At 38.7% G+C, this 26,850-nt stretch overlaps 2 protein-coding genes across 6 annotated transcripts in view; both read left to right on the top strand.

Annotated features, from left to right (window-relative positions):
- Nucleotides 1-8,011, top strand: part of LOC122079230 (G patch domain-containing protein TGH) — a 28,314-nt gene extending 20,303 nt beyond the window's left edge. For all 5 annotated transcript variants that reach the window (XM_042645508.1, XM_042645510.1, XM_042645509.1 and 2 more), the window contains 2 exons: nt 3,166-3,384; nt 6,487-8,011. In XM_042645508.1, coding sequence (XP_042501442.1) covers nt 3,166-3,384; nt 6,487-7,458 — 1,191 coding nt within the window. In that variant the 3' untranslated portion in view covers nt 7,459-8,011. The remainder of the gene's footprint in view (nt 1-3,165; nt 3,385-6,486) is intronic.
- A 10,479-nt stretch (nt 8,012-18,490) lies between these two features.
- On the top strand, nt 18,491-25,885 carry LOC122077934 (putative phospholipid-transporting ATPase 9). The gene is made up of 10 exons (XM_042643819.1): nt 18,491-18,883; nt 20,372-21,711; nt 21,935-22,045; nt 22,585-22,861; nt 22,952-23,040; nt 23,120-23,228; nt 23,333-23,671; nt 23,774-23,872; nt 24,946-25,137; nt 25,241-25,885. Exons 1-10 carry the CDS (start codon nt 18,491-18,493, stop codon nt 25,883-25,885), a joined length of 3,594 nt encoding a protein of 1,197 aa, XP_042499753.1.
- Nucleotides 25,886-26,850: the final 965 nt, after the last annotated feature.

The following is a 26,850-nucleotide window of genomic DNA, read 5'->3' on the forward strand; positions in this document are numbered from 1 at the left end:
GGATCAATGTTTTGAAGTCCAGACCTGCCAATCAGACTACCTGTCCTGTTAGTCTGTTACCCAGGAATAGTAATGATAAGGGTTAAAAGTCCAACCTACTCTACCTTGCCTATAATGCAATGGGCTTGGAAAGGCCCAATGGCAGGTTGGGTATGGATTTTATTTGAAGGTTCAGCACCCGTTGCCACCCCTGCTTCTGTCTTTGTTTCTTAGGACTGACTGAAGGTAAGGATATTGATGCGACATTGGTTCCCAAAACCCTAGTTTCTGGTCGCTATGGGCCCACCCCATAGTTTTTAAGGCGGTAAGGCGACGGAGACGTTTGAGGGTCTTTCGGAGCGCCTTAGCGATAAGGCGATGCCCGCCTTATCACTAAGGCGTTCCTGTGTAATTTTTTTATAAAACCAATCTATTTGACTAAAATCCTAGTTGAATCCTATTACTCATATGTTAAATAGATATTAAAGGTTCATATTCATACCAATGTAAGATATTCATCAAGAAAACAAATCAATAAAGTGAATAAACTAAGTTCATCTTCATATAATATAAATACATAATTATGAAACAAAATTATAAATATAAAGAAAAGAAGACATAAAAAATATAAGTATTTATTATACTTACCTCTATGATGCCAAAATGGGTGCCTAAGCCCTAAGGTCATCCACTATATTTCTACTCCTGTCAAAGAAGAATGAAGTTCACCGTTGCCGGAGCAAAATGGTCGCCTGAATCAGTGGTTCTTCCTTGTTCCTTGATTCCTTCTCAAAGCCCTTTCTTAAAACCCTTGACAAAATCCAAACCCTGTTTGTGAATCGTGTTTTTGTTTTGTTTGTTTTGGTTATTTTTGGTGGAGTAAAGCTGATCCCATATATCTCAAGTGTTAACAAAACCATACACCTACCAATAAAAAATCTATATTTGGAATCTTCATTAAATAATTTTAAAATATGTTTAAAAAAAAAAATCCATAAGGTGCCATTTCACATAAGGCGGAGCACTGTGTTACCATTTCTAGACCGCATCAGCGCCAAGGCGTTACTAAGGCGTCGCCTTACCAACGCCTTAAAAACTATGGCCCACCCAAATGATAAGCGTCTAAAAAATTAAAGGTAATGGCGTTATGGCGATTATGTAATTAAATGGAAGGAGGAACAAAGAGTCAGGGAACTCAACAGAGAATAAATACTGAAGTGGAGGGCGTTTCTGGTAATTAAAACAATGAACAGAATAAGACAGAAATAATTCTATTGGACAAGGTTATTTGATAAAATAGGGGAGAAGTGTTCCTAATCTGTAAATAAGGAAACTAGGTTGTCTTCAACCTCTTGACAGAACAGACCAGGTTTCGAGTGAGATTTCTCCCTTGACTGGAACTCTTCCAATCTGAAATTTCACTCACAAGTCCTTAACACTTAAGTCTCTTAGAAGCAACCAACAGAAGGCCTGAAGATCGAACACGCTGCAGGGCATAGCATAAATGTGAGTGCTGATCATATCAAAATATATTTATAGGACCTTTCTCGATGCTTTTGGGTGACTCACCAAGCGAAGAAAATGCCTTACAAAAGAATCAGGTCTGATACTGATCCGATACCGATCTGGACCGGTCAATTTTGCAATTACCTTTCACAAAAAATAGACTTTTTTTGTTTTTAAATGATTTTACCCCTATTCCGATACTGATACCTGATCCGGATCGGTCATGTATTGGTATCAGTCTCAGCTGATACCGATACGATACCGATACTTTGAACCATGCTTAGGAGCTGAAACTTGAGTGCTTGGGTCTCCTATGCTAGAGGTACTCCCACCCAAAAACCTTAGGAAGAAAAGGGAGGGGATGAGGGAGACCAAACCTGATATAGGGGGAACTGTTGGTACTGCTAGAACAGAGTAACGTGGGTAGGGGGTTAAGAACATCAAAGGTGAAACACAAAGGATAAAGATGTAAGATAATACAGAAGGAAAGAAAACAGCAGAAACAGAAGAAGAAAAGAAGAAAGAATAAAGAGTAGAATGGAGGTCATCGGGGGAAAAAGGGAAGAGGAAGAAAAGTCGTACCTGAAGAAGAGAGAAAAGAGATGGAAACAAGAACAGAAGGTGGTCAACCAACCTGCTCATAAATGCGCAACTCCACAACCGTGAAGAACCAACCCAACTCAAATTTAATTTCATACCTTCTCAATCATTGGTAAACAATGTGTATAAAGAAAACAAAGACTATAAAAATAGAAAAATTTACTGATACAGACTCTTCTCAAACTAGGAAACAACTCAGTCAAATATTCTACACATATCCAACTATAAATGAAATAAAAGCCAGATTCCCGGATTAACCCCAAATAGCTAAATAAACCCCTAGCAACCCTTGTTAGACCAAAAGGCTGGATTGGTTCTATAGCTCGTTTCAGTTTGGCTTTCCAGATCAGGTCATGCCAGTCCAGCCATGATAATGCCATTGCATCAGATATGCATAAAAGATAGGACTTTCAAACTGAATAAACCACTCAACCGTGCTGGTTGTTGATCTTTTAAAATCCAAGCTCTCCTAAAAGTCTTTTATATTTTTCTTTTACAATAAAATTAGTAATTTGCTCCCCCGCCTCGATTTGATTTTGTTTGGTGCTTGCATTTTGCGTTTTTGTGCTAAGGCTTGATTGTTTTTTAGTGCCGTTTATCTTTCGATTGGGCCTCTTGGCTCCCCCCCTTTCCCCTTGTGTATTCTTCTTCTCCTTGGTAATGAATTTATTTATTCATTTAAAAAAAACCTTTTTGGTAATGTCATTGGGTTGCTGGGACCAGACTGAGCTTTGGATGCAGACTTCAGTACATTGCTCAAGAGGTTCTTATTCAGTATTAACTGGAACAGTATCAGACTGCATTTCAAATTTCACTTATAATTTCTGCTATAAATGCTCCAAAATTGCTCCTCTATGTCATATATATTATTATTATTATTTTTTCTTTTGGATAGATAGGCCCCAAGGAGAGTTGAACTCATGATCTCTTTATTGTGAGGTTTTGGCCTTTGCCAACTGTGCTATCCCCTTGGGGTCTCAAAAATTAGAACCATTCTTCATCTCTATGGCATATTCTTGCTTTGCTTATGGATGTGATCCCTTAAAAAACCTCTGAAAGCATACCTGTTACTATTTGCAGCCCCCACCAGCTCCAAGGGTCAGGAGCAGGATAGAAACTCTATTCTTTACATCAGATTCTGTCAAAACCACAACAGCTGAACAGTCTGTTACTACAAATAAAGATGCATTGCCTATATCTCAGTCAAAACTTCAAGAGAAAAATGACGAAACAAATCTTGGAGAAGCTGATGTTGAAATGCACAATGCAAATGTGGAGAGGCCTGTTGATTTGTACAAGGTATATGTTGTTCTCTTCTAATGTTTCAATGCTGGCTAGCTTTTCGAGGCTTCTTTGTCAAATGCACACACACGCACACACACACGTACTCACACAAACACACACACACGTACATGCTTATTACTTCAAAGCTGTATGTATTCTCTTTAGTTCCATCTGAAATTTTGGTAATATAAAACTGTGGCTTGTACATGGACACATCATCCATCCTGTCATTTGTATACTCAATCGATATTCATCCACCCATCTTATTTGTTGATCTATGTTGCATGCATATGTGTGAATATTGTGCACTTTTCTTGTTTGCTGTCCTATGAATGTCCTCATTGGTAGATTGTTGGGCTCACATTGTGGGAGAGTGGTATTGTGAAGTATGGTTTGGCCTCCTCTTGGATTGTGTATGTTAGCACTTCGGAGCGATATATTTGAGATTGGTTATGTGTGGTTTCTCAGATTCCAACTCACAGAGATATGGACTATGATGCCACAATACAAATTGAGTGGCCCTATAGTGTCTTTGGAAGACTGCCTACTGAGTCGAACTTGGGCAGACCTAGTTACAGTATTGAATTGTAATTTGTCTCCGATTCAGAAGCTGGAAGCATCATCAGCGATTAGCCAGGGTCAAATAGCAAGCTCTTTAACTTGCCTATCTGTGGCCATGGATTAATCAACATTGAGGGCCAATCCACTGTGGTGGTTGAAATGAACTCAGATGGTGCTAATTCCTTCTCAACAGGTTATTTAGATTTGGTTGTTGGCTGATGTTTCTTTAAGGTCAATTCTTTGTTGTAGCTGCAGTTTGTGAACCCAGAAGAGAAGAATTGAGCACAATTACAGAAATCTGGGGAATCTATGAAGCCAGTCGAATTGGCAGATGCAATAAACTCATGCATGGTATCATGCTATCACGCTAGTGTCTCCTACATAGCTTGACCACAGAGTTAAATGATGCAATGTATTTTCCTTTTGGAGTAACTAACTGACCCAGTGTGTTAAGAATGGAAAATCAGCTGGAAGGATTGAAATCTGGATATATATCTAAAGTTGGTAAGGTAAACCTTATCAAGGCGTTCCTTAGCTAGCATCCCCACATATTTCCTCTCTCTCTCTCTGTCTCTCTCTGTCTCTCTCTCCCTCTCTCTCTCTCTCTCTCTCTATATATATATATATATATATGGGGGCTAAGAGGCTTTGTGGTCAGGATTTTGGAAAGTAAAAAATTATGAATCATGCCACACTATGTAAATGGCTGTGGATGTTTGGAGAGGAGCAGGATGCATTATGGGATCAGTTATTGCCTGTAAATTTGGCTTTTTGAATCGCTTGAAAAGTCTTTCAGTGAACTCTATCCACATGGACCAGGGAAGGGTGTCATGCAACAGCTTAACCTTTTTCTTTGAGGTATCAGAATTCAAATAGGCGATTCCTTAAAGGTAAGGTTTTTGGAGTTACCTGTGGTTTGGTGATCTTTTGCTCAGCTGGAGTTCTCCTAGCGTCTACGACTTAGAATCATCCTTACTGTAGTATTACTTGGAGTATGATTAGAAGAATATTAATTGGAACCAGGTGCTCCAAAGAATCTTTTATTGGGAATTCAAAGGCCTGGTAGGTAAGTTAATTTCAGTGGTGATTATATCTAATGAGGAAACTGATTGAAGTGTTTTGTATATCCACAAGTCAGGTCTGTTTTCAATCAAGTTAAGTATGAATGTCTTTCAGGATCCAACATTCCAGCCTTCCTCTCATCCTTACTTGAAGATTTGGATCAAAGTGGGAGGTGGGGAGTCTTATGATTTACCATTTGATTTCAAGAGGAACATTAATTTTGAATGTTTGGTACAATTATGTTGGTGAAGCTGAATCTGTGGCTTATATCTTCCTGCGCTGTTCTTTATTTTAGAAGTTTGGCAGATCATCCTGAGGACAATGTGCCTTGCTTAGTGCAACCAGCAAGGGGTGGAGAATTTTTCGAGACAGTTGAATGGATATTAATCTCTGTGGGTGAAAGTATTTAGTCCAAATTCACTTTGTTTTTTTTTTTTTTTTTTTTTGGATTTTTTGGTGTGGAAGGGATCCTGGGTCATTTTGAAATACTACTTCACCCAATTATGGTGGCTTTAAGGGTAGAGAGCTGCTATTTCTGTTCATTAGTTTCGGATGGTATACTTATTTCATGGTGCTTTTGTTTTCTCATTCAGGTTATCCCCTCAAGCCTTTGTCATTCATTAATTTACTTTACAAATTACCGAAAGAGAGATGTATTCTTTTTGGTTGGATTGCTAAGGAGGTTATTGAAGCTCTGGTGAATGGTTCATAAACACCGTTATATGTTCTTTAGCATGGGTTAGGATATTTGGATCTTTTATCTGCTTTATAGTTCAGTATAATGTAGTAGTCTTTGTACTTGCAAAATTGGTGCCCAGACAACAGCCATATCTGCTACTCTGATCCTTTCACCTAAACTTTGGGCAATGAGCTGCCAGTGAGGCTTTCTAATAGTGCAACAATTCATATTTTTGTACTTGCATTTAGTTTTAGTGCATCACTTGCATCTTGACCACCGAGAAAAGATGTGAGATTGTGAGGAAACTATAAAGGCATGCATCTCTTTGAAACTGCAAAACGTTTACTGGAAATGGTAAGCTGATCTGCCAATGGAAGAATATATTTTGGGTAACTATTTCCTTTAAGTACTAAATAGGTTTTTTTTCTTCTTCTTTTAATTAAGGTACTTGCTGCTTGTATCATGATTTTAAAGATCAGTTTTGGTATTGGACTAGAATTTCAGACTGACCAGTCCATTTTGATATTGGACTGAATTGATCTGGATGATCTGGAACAATCCAGGATGGTCCAATTAAATGGCCTCCACAAAATCCAGATTGGTATTACTTATAAGTACATCCAGTATCGATCTTTAACTCCATTGCATGTATGAACAACACTTATATGTTTATCGACACAGATGTTGGATCCTGGGTAGATGTATGTGTGCACATATCATTTGAGGCTTGAGAGTATAAATCTTGTGCATATGTGCATCACACACATGCTGGTGAGTTTTGAAATTGTCTTGTGAATATTATTGTCCTTTTGCAGGCAATTTTCTCTGATGATTCAGATGATGAAGGCGAGACTTCTAGTCTCAACCAGGTGGAGGATCCAGGCAAGAAGAATGAAGCAGTAGCTAATACTACTCTAAACCGTTTGATAGCAGGAGATTTTTTGGAGTCCTTGGGTAAGGAGCTAGGCTTAGTGGTTCCTCCTGATCCAAACTGGTCGACAAACAGGGCCAGCACCTCAGCTTATCTTAAAGAATCCTCGAGTAAAAGTGTAGAGGATTTTAAAATCCAGCCTGTTGGTGATACACCTTCAATCCCTGTATCTCAAAATGGTGCCTTGAAAGTTCAGGAGGTTGCACATGGTAAGTTGAGCCATCTGGATATTATGAAAGAAGGCAGGTCTGATGGAAATGAGTTTGGTTATGGTAATCCACAAAGTGGTGATAGCAAAGTAACTGGCACTGACCATCCTGAAAACAACAATGATAAAATTAAAATGGAAAAGATGGTGGTAGATAATGACAGGAATAGAACAGGCATCATACAACACAGGCGCAGGGGCAGCAGTGCATCATCGGATGATGAAAAGCATAGAAGACCCTCAAGACGGTACCAGAATCGGAGCAGCAATGCATCTTCAGAAGATGAGAAGGATAGAAGGAGCTTAAAATGGTGCCAGGGTGACACATCATCAGAAGAGGAGAGATTTATAACACATTCTAAACGAAAGCATGGTAGGAACAGTGCTTCAGATAGTGACTCTTCTGAAGATCTTAGAAATCATGACCGTTCAAGGTCAAAAGAGAAAAGAGGTTCTTCTGGGGCAAAGAGTAGTAGTGGTAGAATTAGAAAACACTCAAAGCACCGAACTGACAGAACTGACTCTCCTAGTAGGTCTCATCATGGCACCAAGAAGGTACGTGAGTCCAAGAGAGAAAGGAAGAAATCAAGGGACAAAGGGAGACATTCAGGTTCCTCAAAATCCGACTCCCACAGGAAATATCACTGAGGAAGAAGCAACATATAATTTTCAACTATGTTTTTGAAGTAGTGAAATTTTCTCGACTGGAGATTGGTTCTTAAGTTAATTATCTCTTTGGAATTAAGGTTAATGGTTTGAAGTGCCACTCTTCAGTTGATGGAAATTTTCTATTGCCAGTGTCTTCTGGTACGGTCGTCTTGAAATGGAACCGTCACATGGAAATATGAGATGCATCTGGTTTCAGCTTTCAGTTTCACTGCCACCAACCAAGGAATGGCAATGTGTTCCTTAGAATCCCACATGTATAATTGATATGCTTTTTCATAATATAGTTCTGTGTATCCGTGGAAAAAGTATGAACTGAAATCTATGATTTCTTGAAGTCTGGATGTTTCCTGCCTGTGCATTCTGCATCTTAAGTTTGTTGTAATATGAGTGTGGAACTGCTGCCAATGCTGCTAACACATGATGCAGTAGCATTGGAAATCATTCAAATGCAGAGGTGGTGCTGCTTTAATGTAATGGAATCTGTGTGAAGATGTGATGAAGTTTCCATGTTAAGGCAAGGTATTTTGACACATGAGGCACCTGGTATTGTCATCTCTATTGAACCATGAACCTGTAAACGAAATGCAGGTTAGCACCCTACTCCTTGGAGTGTATTCCTGTTATGCCTTCCAGTCTGTCTAGTGCAGGGTTGTTAAAGCCTTTTGTTGCCTTTCAAAAGTTTCTGAAAACTCTAAAGGACTCCCCTGGCTTTCTGTTTTTTTTAGCTTTCTTTTCCTTAATTTTAGTAGGTAAGGTCCCAGAAACGAGCGGTTGATTCACACCACTTGAAAAGGCTTTGGTTCATTTCGTTTCAGCTGGTAAAGTCATAAATATGAGAAAAAGGTGTTTTTTGATGGTCAACATTTCCCACATATGCAACAAAGCCAAACATGACCATTTGGACCATTTTATCACATTTCTCACTTCTTTCAGGGCAGGGGAGGCCAGGCCGGGCCTTCATACTCTTTGGGTAAAAGGAATTGTAATTGGAAATATTAATCATGATACCAACAGGATTTGAAAGAGAATTTGACTTCTCACACATTCCTGGCTTGCCACAAGAAATAATAGGTAATGCCAAAGATGGAAAGGAACAACGAGTACTTCCATTTATTGTTCAAAGACTCCTTTAAACTTCAACACCAATTCAACCAAGGAAGAAGAACAGAGGTAATCTTTCCTTTAAACTACACCCCTAAAAGGGTTTTAGTATATTTTTTAAAATATCCTCCGATATCCTTCTGCGTGCAGCTAAAGCCTTGCGGTCAAGGGATTTCCTTTCTTGCATCCATATTTCGGCCACTTTGTTTAAAATTACAAAATGACAAATCAAACTGCTATGGTAAACATTTTTTTTCAGATCTTTCACATTGAAAAAATGAAAAATGGTTTCTGTGGGGAGTTTGGAAATATTAACTGGACTGTATCACCTCGAATTTCAATCTTCTCATCTTACATTTGTACTTGAAAACTATGCAAAAGACAGCTTTTGACAACGACGTTATGTTAAAGGCATTTTAAATTTATTTTGAATTTCTTGTTTTTTAAACCCTCACTGACTTTATGTGCTTTTTGGGAATAAGACAATGACAATCAAAAGAAGGTAGATTCCTGATTACTTGTTTTTCTAGTTTTGGATTTTATGTGCAAATGTGACTATATTTGACTTGCTTGACTCACCTGGTTTTGATATAGACGAGTGTAGTGGAAAACCTGATTTTCCAACTATGGTACAAACTAAATTAAAGAAATGTAAATATAATTTTCAAGTTATTTTTCTATGGGACTAGTCTCAAGTCTCACTTCAAATTTGAATGAGGAACTTGGCCAAGTGGACACTATACTTTCAGATATGATAGGAACTCTGACCTGCACTTCCATGGAATTTCATCAAGTGTTCGATAGCTGGGAAAACTTACGGTCGTGGGATCACATAAGTTCAAAGGGCTATGGCTAAGAGAAAAGGATCACCATTGAATATTCATGAGGAGATTAAGGATTCTACTGATAATAAACCTAATATTGTTAAAGGGTTCAATTTTAAGGATGAAAGGATCATGAGTGGGAGATGGATTAATGAATCAACTTCAGATGTCATTCAAAAGTTCTTTCGCTTATGGGAAATCTGCCACAGAGCTGTACCCATAGATTTACTTATCGGTATCGGTATTGGTATCTGCCGATACCGATCCAATACCAATCGGATCAAAATGATGCTTCTCGATCACTTTTGCCCTTGTTTTTTGAAAAAAAAAGTACAATTTTTTTTTTTACTGTTTTTACACCAAAATGATACGGGTAACTGATCTAGATCGATCAGGTATTAGGTATCGATCTCAGCTAATACCAATACGATATGGTCAATACGATCGATACGATACCAATACTAGAAACCATGGCAGTACCTGAAGTGGATGATGAGATTGGGAATATCTCATACGAGACAGAGTCTCCAGATGAGGCATCATTTGTGATTGCAGCAAGAGAACTTGGCTTTGAATTATTAGAGGACACTAGAAGCATCTTATGCATGAGTTGGATCTTATGTCAAAATGCTAGTTGAAAGGTTAGTTTCTCTACTACATGGCTTTCACATTAATTGCAACTAGTGTGTCCGGACTGTTAGAAATTAACAACGTACGTAGAACACCAATGATTGACCCACAAAGAAAAAAAAAAAGTGAAAGATAATCACATACAAAGAAAACAAAGATTTACATGGTTCATCGAAGATGGAGGGGATTGCTTCCTTTAATGGAGTCAATTATGTGGAAAGTGACTCTCTGCTATCTGGAAGCTAACTCTATAGCAGATTTCTTGGCAAAATCTGCAGAAAGATTTTAAAGTTCAGCTTTAGTCCTTGCATGGCCAAGTTTGGTATCTTCGAATATGGAGATGGATGCTCTTCAACGTCCATGATATCGTTTTTATTAGTTTTGAGGTCCTTTGTTTAATAGGCTACGGGTTCAGGGCCCTTTCTTACTGATGGTAATGCCAAAGGTGGGATAGGTGTTTTTGTTCTCCTTGCCTATTTTTTGTTGTTGTTATTTTTGAGATCTTGCTTTGTATATTTTTAAAATTTTAATACAAATGAATTTCTAGGAAGAAAAAAGAAATACATGGTTCATCCAAGATGGACTATGTGGGTTCTTTGCAAGGAATAATTAATTCTACCGATGAAGGATCTATAACTTCTATTCAAGCAATTTACTTACTTGTAGACGACTTGACTGACTCTGTCCTTGCCACAACATTTGCACAAGGCCAAGCGATAAACCAAAGCTTCTATATTCTGATGAAGAAAAGTCAAAACTCTAATACTCTCCTCTTTATGAGATAACACCTTATATATAACATTTTGACCCCATGAACAGTTCCTGTAGGTTGAGCACTTTCGAGTAAATATAAAATAAGGGGAACATTTAAATAAGTTTGATTCTTTTTCAGATTGTAAAAACCTACTTTCCGAAACTCTCCTCCTCTTTGGGATAACCCTAATCTTAAAAAGCACAAAAATACACCCAGGATAAACGACTCCCAAAACTGTTGATATTGAGGAAGTGTTAGCAATACTTTCTGGACTAAACTGAGATTAGGAGTCACCACTAATAATTCTGATACGCATACAACTCATTGAATGACAGGTGCTAACACGTGTCAACCAATTCCTCACCTCATTTAAATAGAAAACATAAATACCCGTGGGAAGAAAACAACCTCGAATCCTGAGATCCGAGGTATATCCAACCTTCCTTCCATGGTAGAGTCATAGAAGGACTCAATCTCTTCTAATAAGGAAAGCCAATACGATTCCCCAAAGGAAGAAGGATATTCCGCTCTAAAGATGGAAACTTGTGGGACACGTCCCGTCTACCACCTTTGGCTTATCAAAATAGGAGGATGTCTCCTAGTAGGAAACTGCGGGATCCAATGCTATAAAGGAGAAGGGAGAGACCAGAAGAGGTAAGTTCACTATTTTGCTCACTACTGCTCTCCTTACTCTGCTATTGTTACACAAATCCCTAATTGGGGTGTTGAAAGATTAACCTAGATTCTGCTCCGGGCCTCTTACCTCTTCTTTCACAGTGCAGAGATAAACGTCCAGTTATCAGAGGATCCCTGACTACAACAGATTGGCTCCATATGTGGGAAGACGAGAGTAGTAGGTGCTTGGATATGGTGAAGCAAACATAACAAAAGAAGAGAAGGACTGCTCAACATTTATGTCGTGAACCTGAGTAGTCCTATTGAACATTTATGTCTCGGGCAGAAGGGACACAACAAATGCGGAGCTGATAGGCTAGCAGCAACTTGTGGCAATTAGAATCGAGGATCGACTGATCCACCTCGTACTAAAGTCGATGATCAAGCATCGGTCAAGAGGATGCAATTCGATGCGCTTCGACAAAAGTATGATCAGTTAGCTGATACATTGTGGGAAGTCTCTAGAGCTGTTACTCAAGTGAGTAACAAAACAACACAGGACATAAGCATCCAGCTGGAGCAGGGCCAAGACAACGATCACAATAGTTCTGGGTTAGTCCGATCTAGGCAGAACCCTCATAACCAAACGGAAAAGGAAAAGCTAGCACACAAAGAAAAGGCATGACACTCTACGGAGATAAGGCAAGAGGAGCCCCGACATGGAGAGACCAACCCTGCTTTGAAGTAGATGATCATAGAACTCAAAGACGAGAACCGAAAGGTCGTGGATAACCAAGCTGGGGCTCAAGAGCCAGATCTCACCCACAACACGACTTTAGATGATGGAGTCATGATGGATCCTCTCTCAGCTAGGTTTTGCATGCCAAAGTACAACACCCATGATGGTAATGGGGAACCGTCAATCATTTGGAAGGCTTCAAGATCATCATGCAGTTCCATCGGGTCTCGAAAAACATCATGTGCCGTGCACTTCCCCTGATATTCAGATTAGCTGTAGGATCGTGGTATAATTGTCTGCTGTCAAAGACAATTCACAGTTCAAGGAACTAAACCACGTATTCATGAAGGGCTTCTTAAGTAGCCAACCCCTCCAGAAGACTATAGTCAACCTACTGAACCTAAAGCAACGAGGGAGAGAATCCCTGCGAGCCTACATGAAACTCTTCCACTAGGAGAAGCTCGAAATCAGGGGCTTGGATTTAAAGGAGGAGTTCACGACCCTCTTAGGAAGAGTAAAAAACAAAGAGCTAAAAAGGTCTCTACCAAAACGTGTATTGAGGAAATTGGCAGAGTTGAAGGCTTGATGTGAGAAATACATTAACATGGAGGAGACCCTTGAGGCAGATGAAGAAGTTGAGGGGAAGATGGGGAAGAACCGAGCATCGAAAGAAGACAATAAGACTTCCGAAGGTAAAAGGCAACGTTCAAAGTGAAATTATGCCCCTAATCCACCGAAGAAGTTCGAAAGGTTCACCCCTCTCAATCACAAAAGAACCGACGTACTGATGTAGATAAAGAATGCTTCGGATGGGAAAGCCTTCAAGTGGCCAGGAAAAATGGGACAACACCCTAAGAGGCGCAACATGGATAAGTATTATCATTTTCATCGGGATGATGACCACAACACTGAAGACTGCTGGCACTTGAAGGGTGAGCTAGAAGCATGATTCGAAGGGGAATCACAGTGACCTTGCTTAGAAATAATCGGGAGTGAAAGCTCAAGAACTCAAAAGTCAAATGAGGGGGGCAAAGGACCATTACATAAAGGAGCTGCAAGGGAGATGTCAACTAGGCCATTGTCTTTCTTAAGACACTCATTTGTGTGATGAATAAGATGTTCGCATTCAAAACATGCAAAAAAAAATTCAAATTGAACTTTTGGTTTCTTGGCCTGTTCCTTTCCTAAGATTGGTAGTTTTGTCCTGTTCCTATTGGGTTGGCTTTGATGGGTAGCACCTTTCCTTTGTTTAGCCGGTTTAGGCTTTGGTTATTGTATCTGTTTTTCGGATATCACATTCTCCCATCATATCTATGATTCCACCAAATATTTTTTCAGATTATAAATTATTTTAACTCTAGCTAACAAAGGAGGTAACCGCCAAAAATCCAAGTTCATGACAGCTTGGATAGAAGAACCCAACTTTGAAGCAGCCAAGGAGATCAAGTCCTCAGAGAAAAGTGCCGATGGGAAAGTGAAGAGCTGCACCCAAATTGGAGCATGGTACAACCTCAAAGACTAAGTCGATCCCTCTCCTTAAGTGAGAAAAATTCAACCAAATAAAGTCCTCCATTGTTGTGGCTATTCTCTTCACCCCCATAGTCTTCCATAGGTTTGTTTAAAGGTTCTTAAGACAAGTAGGGGAGGGATCATTCTAACCTAAAACATAGCCAAATAGAACTAGGAGCTCCATAGGGAGTAAGCCTGGCTCAGCACCATGGACAATTTGCGAAGAGGCTTAGATCCCTTCCAATTTAGCAAGGTTCTTACCTTTCAAAACCCTAATGCCTTGCTCCTGGCCTACAGTAGAAACCGGTTTAGAGGGAAGAAGTACTTCAGAGCTATCATCTTTAAGGTTTCTATATCCTTGTTATGTGGGAGAAAGAATATTGTTTCATCAGTATTGGTGTAGATACATATTAGGTTAAGAGAAAGGGAATAGGAAAATAAAAATAAATGTAGAGAAAGGGAAATTATATTGTTTTTTTTACGGGTATCTAGGCCTTCGGATTGACTAGTCCTGCGGGCCCATACTGACCCCACAACTGCATGAACCGGGTCATATCAGGGTTGAATTAGAACAATTCAACTTTCACCAAAAGCAGAGAAGAACACTAAATATCCCCGTGTGAGTGGCCCAAGAAGGTAACAAGAGTCGAACTCTAAACCACAAGGTGAAGGTCCCTTGCCAACTCAGCTACTCCCTTGGGGTTCAAATAAATAAAGGGTAATTTACACCACCACCCTTGGAGAATGCCAATATTATAGGAACACCCCCTCTCTTTCACCAAATTAGACTCAGGCCCCCTGCCGTCAGTCACTATTAAGTGATGCCATGAAATGACACTTTAGCCCTTATGAGTAAAACACCCTTATCTTATTATCCCAAAAATACCCCTCTTCACTTGTATACCATTTTATTCTCTCCCTACCTGCAACTTGTGATTCCGCCGAGTTCAGGCGACTTCTTCGGATTCTTCTTCATGCCACCCAATCAAGGCGATAGTAAAGAGTTCAATTGTATCCCCTTCCCCTGGCCCCCAACTTTTCTGGTTTGAGTTTAAATAATACAAAGTTTTGAGGATGGGATTGAGATTGAGTTGCTGCTTATTGGGGTCAGAGATGGTGATCATGGCGATGCACTTGAAATCGCAGGAGCCTTGAGCTTTCCCTTCTTTTGATAATAGCTATCGAAGGCATAAGAAGCGTGGCTCTTCACATTGTTGGGGTTGTAACAGTCCTTCCTAGGTTGTATCTCTGAGCAATTCGCCTTCCCAGGTCCACACGCCCAATCCAGTGCCGCCTGCAACGTCTTTTTATCCACTCCATCCACCGTCACACAGTAAGTCTGGTTTGTCATATCATTCCCCAAGAAATTCCCTCTGCCCAAAAATTGTAGCAGGTAAACTGTCGTTCCGCTCCGGTAGAAAAGCCCCCAACTAGCCTCTGTTGTCGGCAGTGCCCTCTGGTTCTCATTGAACAGTTCGTATATGAAGACGCTCGAGGTCATTTTCGAGTGCATAGGCATTCCACTACGATCGTACACATGCTTGATCAGATTCGAATTGTAAGTGTTCCACTGGACGATTCCGTGCTCCGATTCCTAGTCTCAGTTGACTTACCTGCATCCGCATGGACGAAATCTGTCTTCTCTCTCCTTATTCTCTGTTATTGTGCAATTTGGTTCTGGCATTGAAAATTGAAAATCTATTGGATTTGTTTTTTCATATTTGCTTAATGAGATGTTGAAGGGAGAGATTTTGTTTTTGGAAATGGCTCAATCTTTCTACATAATTTAAGTGCAAAGTTTCGATGGAGCTTTGAGAATTATTCATGGCTGGCAGTAAAGTTGAAGTAATCAACAAGAAGGGTTGCTCGAGGCTATTTTGTTGGGATTTCCTCTTCTTTCCGTGGGTTGCTAACCTTCGAGCCAATGTCCCCAACTTCCTCTGTTATGTATTAGATAGACGTTCGAGCCAGCGGTCCTTTCGCTAGTCTGGTTATATGTGCCACTAGGTTGTCTAGAGGTACGCAGTTAATTGTCATGTTTTAAATTTTATTCAATTTCGAGCATAGACAATGTTTGTAATGCTAGCTTTTCACTTCAAGTTTGTGATCTCAGAGGGCAAGCTTCAGTTTTCTTCTCTCTTCCCCTTCCCCTTCCCCGTTCGATCACAGCAATGTCCATGGAGATAATTGGAATCAGAGCTGAGGTGAAGGAATCTTTGCTGCCGCGGTCGCTGCCGTTGCCGTCGAGGAGCTGATCGGAATTAGAGATGGATAAATCCATTCGTTTCTTATATAAAACATCATCAAGAATTGAGGATCCCTGAGAAACATTCTTCCATTGTAGTCACCGTCGCCGGAAGGGTTGTGGTGAAATGGATTTGGGGACTACAAGTAATGAGGGTGATTTCAGTACTTCATTATTTTTAAGGGCAAAATGATATTTTAAAGAAAAAAATGAACGGCTGATGTCAGCATTCTTGGTATATTCTGTAATGGAGACTGACGGTAGGGGGTCTAAATCTAATTTGGTGAAAGAGAGGGGGTGTTTCTATAATACTGACATTCTCCAAGGGGTGGCATTGTAAATTACCCATGAATAAATGTAGGGAAAGGGATTCTTTAGTTTTTTAATTTTTATTAGTTCATATTTGTGCAACTGGTTTTTCATAAATGGTTTTTATTTGGCTAGCATCATGGTTTTCTGGTTAGATCCGAATCGAACCAAGAAGAGAACATATGAAATCAAAACAACACCATTTCTTTGCAATCTGATCATAAACAGCCAGTTTCGATTCCATTTTGACACCCTTACTAGTATTATCATCTTTATCGAACCACGAACCTGTAGACGAAATGCAGTTTAGCATCTAACTTCTTGGAGGCTATTCCTATTATGCCTTCCGGTCTGTCTAGTGCAGGGTTGTATAAGAGTTTTGCTGCCCTTCTTAAGATTTTGAAAACTAGAAAGGACTCACTGCTTTTCCATTTTTTTAATTAAGCTTTCTTCTCCTTATTTTAAATGGGCTAGGGTTTTTGTTCTCTCCTTTTGCAGGGACCAAAATAGGTTAATTGCCACTCCTATTAATTTTACTAGTTCCAAAGAAAGATTTTTTGGTTAAATTATTATAATAAAATTTTTCCTGCAATGAAATGGAATTTTCAACCTGGAATTGAAATGAACAGGAGACGAAATAGGAATTTCCAAAGCAAAATGGATCAAACTGTCCATCCGATTATCTATAACCGAACTAAGTTTATTAGTCTCTATTTAACTGGATCAACAACCACTTGGTTCAAATGGTCATGGATTGGTTACACAGGTTGAGACCAGATTGACAAGATTAAAGAGAGGTGAGAGAAGTCATGGCTGAACTTGTTTCTCCTCCAGCGGAGGTGCAGGAGAGTCTGGGTGGAAGTGGATTCGGGAGTAGGCACTGACAGGAACTCAATCATGCAGCGAAAGTGATCAGAATAAGTATCTCTTGTGATGTCTCCATAACCAACAGGAACCCAATCGTGCAGCGAAAGTGATCGGATTAAGCATCTCTTGTGATGTCTCCATAACCACTAACCCTAGTAACCTGGAGAGATGGAGTAATCTTTTCAAATCTTCGTCTACTTTTAAAGAAAAACATTTTTTACAGTAAGTGCGGTGGTGCAGCGAGCATCGGCTAGCTGAGAAGACATTAGGACGCATGCGTAGATCCACTCAGTAATCGGATGCTTACTACACCGCTGCACTCACCGCAGATAATAAGTACTCAAGGCATAAACCCTAATCCGCACTAATGATGGAGTAATAGGATAGGAGAACACCAGTTTCCATAGAGACTCTCTACTTAAGCAACAGAAATACAAGGGTGATGTGAAAGTGTCCAAAATATCTTCTGTAAGATATTTTATTGATGACTCATTTGGTCAGAACTGAATTTTCAAACATCTGTGGTCAAGGTCTATTGGCCTAATAACCAAAATTAGATGTTTCAAAACGTTAAGCGTCTTTAATTAATCAATTAACAATTTATTTAAATAAATATAAAATTATAAAATAATAATATTGATATTCTAAAATATATAGATAGAGTTTGAAATTGAAAGACAAACTAAAGAAAAATACTTATTTGATTATTTAATTTTAATTGAAATTCTTCAATATTTAATTTTTTAGTTTACAAAATATTTTATTTATATGAAAACGTGGGAGTTTCATTTGTATAAGAACTTTCATTTGTTATTTGACCCTTTTCCAAATTATCCAAGAGACAACTTTCATATTAAAATAGAAAGCCGTAGGTTATGTAGTGATTTTTTGGTCATTTAACCTGAAAAGCTCATGGCAGGAGTGCAACACATCTGTTTTAACTATGAATTGGAATTAGTCTAAACCGCGTATATGTTACATATGTGGGAATTGTAGGTCCTCTTCTTAATTCTAATTCTTAAGATGTTGATTTGGTCTCCAATGGCAACTCCCCATGCACTAATATCCATCAATTCCTAAACCATACCCACAAGTTAAAACCATTTTGGAAAAATTCTAATTTTGTTTCCCTTGAAATTCAACTTCTGTTAGTTTGCATGATTAATGCTCCCATGATTTTACCTCTTCATTTATTTTATTTTATTTTAAATTTAAAGCCTCCAAACCATGACATGCCCCCCCCCCCACCAAATATATAAAAAAAGGATCAGAAATTGGGAATTAATTAGCTTGATGGTCAGGAACTGAATAATTAAACTCAAGAATTCTCATAAGTAGATTCAGAGGTCTTTGTTTAATTTTGGTGGGTTTAGCTGTGTTGTGGAAAAGGGAGAAGAGCTAGCAGGTGTTGTCAAAGGATGGGTGATGGTAGAAGACGAAAGCTGCATTTGAGCAAAATCTATGACTTCTCACGTGGGAAAAAACCTCTCAGGGACGATGACCTCTCAGTACAGATTGGTGGACCAGGCTTCTCAAGGGTGGTCTTATGCAATGATCATGAAGCTATAGGCCTCAATTATAAAGATAATTACGTGAGAACCACTAAGTATACAGTTCTCACTTTCTTTCCCAAGTCCTTGTATGAGCAGTTCAGGAGAAAAGCTAACATATACTTCCTTACTCTGGCGATCATGGCCTTCACACCTCTTTCTCCTACCTCATCACCTATCTTTTCGTCGCTCCCACTTTCTATTGTGCTCGCAGCTAGCATGATCAAAGAAGCCAATGAAGATTGGAAGCGTCATAATCAGGTATATATCCTTTAGCTAGGCCTATATATGCTAGTTCTCTTGGATGCATATAGTGAACTTGTCTGATGTGTGCTTCACATAATTTCTCAAACCAGATGATTAAATAAGTTCAAAATTGATTGACTCCCTTTTAAGGTTTCAAATAATTTATAACCCAACTCTTTTGCCCATAGCACATTTTTTCCCTTTTTAATTATGGTAATAAATTTGGTCATTTCACATGTGTACTGGCATCCAAGAACAATAATAACATTTTACAATGATATACTGATAAACCACTTTCAAATTATTTTGAAAACTTTATTTTTACTTGAGTTAGAGTACTTTTGTGAATAAGACAAGTGGCAATCAAAAGAATGTTACAAGTTCTAAATATACCTATTAGATAGTTCCTTTAAGAAGTTCCATTCTTAATTGCTTCTTTTCTTATTTTGGGTTTTATGTAGAAAAGAATGATTGGGAAGTAGGGTAGCAACATGGTTGGGTTGGTTTGGACTTTTTAAAACCCTACTCCAACCCTGAGTCCCCTTAGCTAGGCCCAGGCCTTACCTTAGCTAGGCCCAAGCCTTACCTGACCTTGACTTAGGGCCTGAAAAATCCAACCTGCCCCGAGTTAGGGTAGGGCCGGGCTGCCCTTAATTGGCCCTGACCATGAGGAGGGGGAATAGAGATACATAGGTTAGGCTGGGCAGAAGAGAAAATCTTCAAGTTTATAAAAAATAACACCCTGATAAAATATATTTATATCACTTATTATTTTCATATATAATAAATTATGTAACAAAATGTGTTTAAGGTTTAAAGTTTATAATAGGTGATCATATTATTATAGTGAAAGGATTTTTTTTTTTTTTTATTGACACCCTTAAAGTGTCAAATAATTTATAGCCTTATTTTTTTTCCCCTCTTAGTATAATGCACTTCTTCCTTCAATGAGAGAATAAAACTTAATTTTTCACATATACATTAAGAACTGAGAGACAATAGTAGCTCTTGACAATGACATAATGACAAAGATACTATTTTGAAAACCCTTCTTTACTCTCGACTTAAAAAACCTTACGAATACAATAAAGGGCAATCAAAAGAAGGTTGCATGTTCTAAATACAACTCTAGAGGAGTAATTTAGACAATCCAATAGTTAAATTATAGCACATATTTTATATTGTTAGTAACCTCATGTTTTTCTGTGAAATGATTATGTCAAATCATTATTATGATTTGAATAGGCAAGCCTCCTTTGGTTCAATTTTTTTTTGCTAAAAGATCATTTGTATTTTAAATAAATTAAAGAAAAAACAAATAGAATAATAATACACTGGAAAAACCAGACACTCCAACAAAACTAGAGAGCACCCTCCACCTTTAGATCACCTCCCATCTTTGTAAAGTTTCAATTCATGAACAGGTTTTCTAGTATTTTTCACATTTTTACCTTTGTTAGTTGTTCAATTTGTTCATTGTTTATTTTGCCATAATCTTTACAGGATACTAAGGTAAACAATCGAGAGGTAAAGGTGCATCGTGGTCATGGCAATTTTGATAATATTGTGTGGAAGAACCTGAGAGTTGGAGATATAGTGAAGGTAGAGAAGGATGATTTCTTTCCTGCTGACCTTGTCTTGCTTTCCTCCAATTATGAGGATGCCATCTGCTATGTTGAGACTATGAACCTTGATGGGGAGACAAATTTGAAACTGAAAAAAGCACTAGAGGTAACTTCAGGTCTAAATGAGGAGGTTAACTTCCGAAATTTCAAAGCTGTTATTAAATGTGAAGACCCTAATGCAAATCTATACACTTTTGTTGGAACTATGGAAATTGGAGAGCAACAATATCCCCTTTCACCTCAACAACTTCTCCTTAGGGACTCAAAGCTCAGGAACACAGACTATATCTATGGGGTTGTCGTTTTTACAGGCCACGACACAAAAGTTATGCAGAATTCAGTGGAACCACCCTCCAAGAGAAGCAAAATTGAGATTAGGATGGATAAGATTGTTTATCTCTTGTTCTCTTTCATGGTTTTGATTTGTCTCATTGGATCTATCTTTTTTGGAATTGCAACTAGAGATGATATTGAGAATGGTAGGATAACAAGGTGGTACCTTAGACCTGATGATGCCACAGTTTACTTTGATCCCAAAAGAGCAACAATTGCAGCAATTTTACATTTCTTAACAGGCTTTATGATGTATAGCAACTTTATACCCATCTCCTTGTTTGTAACCATAGAGATTGTCAAAGTTTTGCAATGCAGATTCATTAACCAAGATTTGCAAATGTACTATGAGGAAGCTGATAAGCCTGCACTTGCTCGTACCTCGAATTTGAATGAGGAACTTGGCCAAGTTGATACTATACTTTCAGACAAGACAGGAACTCTAACCCGTAATTCCATGGAATTCATGAAGTGTTCGATAGCTGGGACAGCTTATGGTCGTGGAATCACAGAAGTTGAAAGGGCTATGGCTAAGAGAAAAGGATCACCATTGAATATTCATGAGGAGGTTAGGGATTCTATTGATGATACACCTAATATTGTTAGAGGATTCAATTTTAAGGATGAAAGGATCATGAATGGGCAATGGATTAATGAGCCAAGATCAGAAGTCATTCAAAAGTTCTTTCGCTTATTGGCAATCTGCCACACAGCTATACCTGTAGTAGATGATGAGAGTGGGAATATCTCATATGAGGCAGAGTCCCCAGATGAGGCAGCCTTTGTGATTGCAGCAAGAGAACTTGGCTTTGAATTTTACCAGAGGACACAAACAAGCATCTCACTGCATGAGTTGGATCCTGTTTCTAAAATGAAAGTTGAAAGGTTAGTTTCTCTGATTCATAGCTTTCTCGTTTGAATTTACCCTTGTAGATGTCTAAATATTTAGTTTATACAACAACAACTGTGTAGTGCAGTTGGTGAGCTGTGGTGCGTAAAAAGCCCATGTTTACCAGGAGGTCTTGAGTTTGAGACTCCTGGCTGCTATCTACTTCCCCTCCCTATGTATCAAAAAAATTATTTAGTTTATATACTTTTCTTTTTGCAGGACATATACACTTCTGAATATCTTGGGGTTTAATAGCTCAAGAAAGCGGATGTCTGTGATAGTAAGGAATGACGAGGGACAACTATTACTACTCAGTAAAGGTGCTGACAGGTTTGTAGCTTGAAACATTGTCTTATATATGTTTGTCAAAAGGAACATTTGTTACATCCTCGTCGGAAGCTACCGATAAGAAAAGTCAAGACACACTCTTCTAGGTGTGTAACCGCAAGATAAGGAAAACTTAAAAAGGGAAAATTATAGCTCTTCTAGACTCTGGTAAAACTCTCCTTGATTTCAAGGTTTTATACACTCAAGGTGTCCTTTTCCCTTATTGATGGCAATGCTGAAGGTGGGGGATTAGGTTTTTGTTATCTGTCTGGGAGTCTTAGGAGGTTTTGTTTCCTCCACTTCATATAGTTCCTCTTCTTTTTTTTGGTTGACCTTTGGAGGGGGGGGGGGGGGGGGGGGGGGGGGGGGGGGGAACAACTCAAGGTGTCTACTCAAAGCAGCATAACTCTTACATATTTATAGCAAAAGAAAAACCTAATTCTCTAGTCTCTAACTAATCTATCAAACCTATGGCTGAGATTTCGTAAAGACATTGCTAAAACTTTCAGATGGAATAACTGTTCTACAATTGTTCTATGCAGCGTCATGTTTGGAAGGCTTGCAAATAATGGGAGGGATTATGAAGTACAGACACAGGAGCATATGAATGAGTATGCTGATGCAGGGTTGAGAATGTTGGTTCTTGCTTATCGTGAACTCAGTGAGGAGGAATACATAAAGTTTAATGAGGAATTCACAGAGGCCAAGAACCTGATCAGTGCAGATAGGGATGAAAGGATGGATGAAGTGGAAGAGAAGATAGAGAAGAATTTGATTCTTCTTGGTACTACTGCTGTTGAGGACAAATTGCAACATGGGGTGAGTTGAAGATCTTAAAGGAAAATAAATATTATTAAGAGATTGGGTAAAGGATTTTGGATTGAAATTTCTCCTTTTTATCTCTCTTAGGTTCCTGAGTGCATTGACAAATTGGCACAAGCAGGGATTAAAATATGGGTTTTGACTGGAGATAAGATGGAGACTGCAATTAATATTGGGTAAGATTCCAAGATTTGATTAATTTTTCATTTTATATTTAGTTTGTTACACATTTCTGATTTGAGTTCAATTTTGCAGTTTTGCATGTAGCTTGCTTAGACAAGAAATGAAACAAATAATTATCAACTTGGAGACACCAGAAATTAAAGCATTGGAAAAAGAGGGAGACAAGTCTGCTAGTGCCAAGGTAAACCCTAATTTTCCTTTTGGCCTTATCTTTTAGGTATTTGAGGCACTTTACTTGCTGAGGATGGCATTGGCTTGATTGTATATTGTTGATGACCATTTTAGGCATCAAAGGCAAGTGTTGTCCATCAGATAGATGAAGGGAAAGCACAACTTACTGCATCAAGTGGAGGCTCAGATAATGCATTTGCTTTGATCATTGATGGGAATTCACTTGTATATGCTCTGGAGGATGATGTCGAGAAAAAGTTTCTAGACTTGGCAACTGGATGTGCATCTGTTATATGTTGCCGCACATCACCAAAACAGAAAGCATTGGTCACAAGATTATTTAAAGTTGGAACTGGTAAGACAACATTAGCAATTGGTGATGGTGCTAATGATGTGGGAATGCTTCAAGAAGCAGATATTGGAGTTGGCATCAGTGGTGTTGAAGGGATGCAGGTACTGATAATAGTATTATCCATTTAAACTTCATTTTTAATTCATAGTCACTTCAATTCCTACTGAACTCTTCACTGATATTAACTATTATATGGTTTTCAGGCAGTCATGTCAAGTGACTTTGCAATTGCTCAATTCCAATATTTGGAGCGTTTGCTACTTGTGCATGGCCATTGGTTTTACAGAAGGATTTCATTAATGGTATGACCTTCTTGTCTTTTCATTTCAAATAAGAAACTCTGTCCAAAAAGGTTCAAGTTTAATCCATTCACAATTGGGGTATCATGAGAGTTTTTAGGAGAGGTACTAAAACCTTATAGGGGTTTGTGAACCTTAAGTGGTGAAAGGAAACTTTATCCAAAAATTTTTGAGTTTCATTTAGCTTCTTGGTACTTACTCACTAAGTCAACTTGCTCTAACTTTGTGCTATGGCCCCCACAGTTGACAGACTTTTTTCTTTCTTTCTTAAGATCAGCAAATGATATTTATTAAGAAAGAATGAAAGAATACAGAAGGCTCAAATTAAAGCCCAAAAGAAAGAAAATAGCCTACCTATCCACATTTGGCATAGCCATCAACAGATAGGAAGACTAAAAAACCCAAGAAGACAAGAGCTAAAGCTCAATTAAATCTGAACCAAGGCTTCTCTTGAGCATCCCATCTTATGTCATCTATAGAGAAACGAAGGGCAATGTCCTAAGGTAGTAACTCTGATGCTGCCGCATGGTTAGCCAAAGAGTCGACCATTGAATTAATCTCAAGAAACAATGAGTTATTTTCCAAGAGATCTTGATTATTCTTAGAAAACAATCAACGTTGCCTGAAGAACCAAGGAATAGATTCTGTGACACCCAAGAATACGGTAAGTACCAGACTCACCTGGGAGATCGGTGAGGTGTCCCGACCTTGAATACAGAAAGTACCAGAGGGTTTGAAAGATCGGTAAAGGTGTGTAAACTTTAACCCCACATCCCCTAGGGAGAGATTACTGGGCTAGTTAATAATCTTTAGCCTCCTAAATATGGCATAACAATCGGTGAAGTCCCACATCTCCTCGTGAGAGATTACTGGGGGACAAGTCCAAAAAAATTCTGTAATTATTTTACTGACCGTACCCGACCTAACAAAAAATTGGAGAGGCCTTTCCAAAGTGAGAAAGCATAGTAGCCATACACTACCAGAACAATGTGGACTAAAACCCCTCCCCATTTCCCTCAAAATCCAAGTAACATATATACTGACTTATTTATGATTGTTTTCCTGTTGTTTTGCAGATATGCTACTTCTTCTACCTGAACCTCACATATGGTTTTACTCTCTTCTTGTTTGAAGCATATACATCATTCTCTGGTCAAGATCTGTACAATGATTTGTTTATGATACTTTATTCTATCCTTTTTACATCATTCCCAGTGGTTGCTCTAGGTGTGTTTGACCAGGATGTTCCTGCCCAGTTTTGTCTCAAGGTATGCCCACCATTTTCCATTTTTTTTCTTGAGATTTTTTGTGGTTAATATTTGCCTGGTGATGACTTCTCTTACTGATCCAACACTTTAATTTGTTTCCTAGTTCCCTCTATCATACCAAGAAGGTGTTCAGAATGTCCTCTTCAGCTGGCCTCGAATATTAGGTTGGATATTCAATGGGGTTTTAAGTGCCACAATCATCTTCTTCTTCTGCACAAAAGCACTAGAGATTCAAGCCTTTCGTAAGGGAGGTGAGGTTGTTGATTTTGAGATCTTGGGGGCAACCATGTACACTTGTGTTATGTGGGTTGTGAATTGCCAGCTGGCAATTTCTGTCAGTTACCTTACCCTTAGACATCATATCTACATTTGGGGTTCAATCATTGCTTGGTATCTTTACCTTTGTGTTTGTTCTATCTCACCTTCCTTTTCCACCACTGCTTACATGGTCTTCATTGAAGCTTGTGCTCCTGCTCCTTCCTTTTGGCTTATCACACTCTTTGTGGTAATCTCCAGTCTCATCCCCTACTTCACATACTCAGCCATTCAGAAGAGATTCTTTCCCATGTATCATGACATGATACAATTGATAAGACTATATGGGCAATCTGAAGATCCTGAGTACAGCCACATGGTGCGGCAGATTTCAATCCAGCCCACCAAAGTAGGTTTCACAGCAAGGGTAGAAGCTAAATCTAGACGATTGAGACAGAAGCTTCATCACAGGACACAATTACTTGCACCATGATTATATAACTGGAACTGCTGCTGCCATTTTCAATAACTGATAAAGTAAAATATGTTGTGTACTATTCATTGGATGGGCAGAAGAAGCCCAAAGGCTGTAAATTTTGATTCATGGCTGTTTAGGGTATTCATTTTCCCACCCCCAATAAATTTCGACCATCCCTCTTGTAATATACTATTATTGCAAATAGTCTGCTATTATTTTTCTTTTTTGGAGAGAGGAATTTAAGGTTAATCTTTCTGTCATTCATTGGGAATGGTGACAATAAGGTCAGTTTGGCAACATTTCTATTAAAAAAAAAATTAAATTAGACATATATTTACAAATTGATAACTTTTTTAGTACATTAAAAAAAAAAAAAAAAAATCCTCACCTAACTCTGCAATGCCATCATGGGGAAGAGATGTTGCAGGATGGGGTTGCATTCGACAATTGAAGGAGCTGGGTTGTGCAGTTTGATATGACAATATTTCGATGTTGAAGAAACTCCTGAGGGGGGAAGGTCAAGGTCAATTGACAACTGCCTCCACTTTACTTGGGTTTAGGGGTGTCAATCAGTCAGTCCGGCTTGGTTTCGGTCTGGGTTGAGTCGGTTTTGGTGTGAGAAAGCAGAAACCAAAACTGAACCAATAAGGAAATTCCAGTTTCGGTTTCGATGTGGTTTGGTTTCGGTTTGTCTTCGGTTTTTTAAATCGATTTGTAACCGGGTTGGTTTTGGTTTTTGGTCAAGTTTGGATTCGACTTTCCATACAAATGTATACAAAACTATACAAATTTTGATTTTTTTAATGAATTTTGGAGTGTTTCGGTTTCTTACCGGTTTGGTTTCAGTTTCGATTTGGGTTTTGAGTCGGTTTCGGTTTGGTTTCGGGTTCATCCGGTTTTCGGTGTGGTTCGGTTTGGTTTTGGCGTTGCAATGCTCCAAACCAAACCGAACCAATAAGGCTTTGATTCGGTTCGATTCG

The sequence above is a fragment of the Macadamia integrifolia genome, chromosome 5 (genome assembly GCF_013358625.1).
Source record: "Macadamia integrifolia cultivar HAES 741 chromosome 5, SCU_Mint_v3, whole genome shotgun sequence".
NCBI lineage: Eukaryota > Viridiplantae > Streptophyta > Magnoliopsida > Proteales > Proteaceae > Macadamia > Macadamia integrifolia.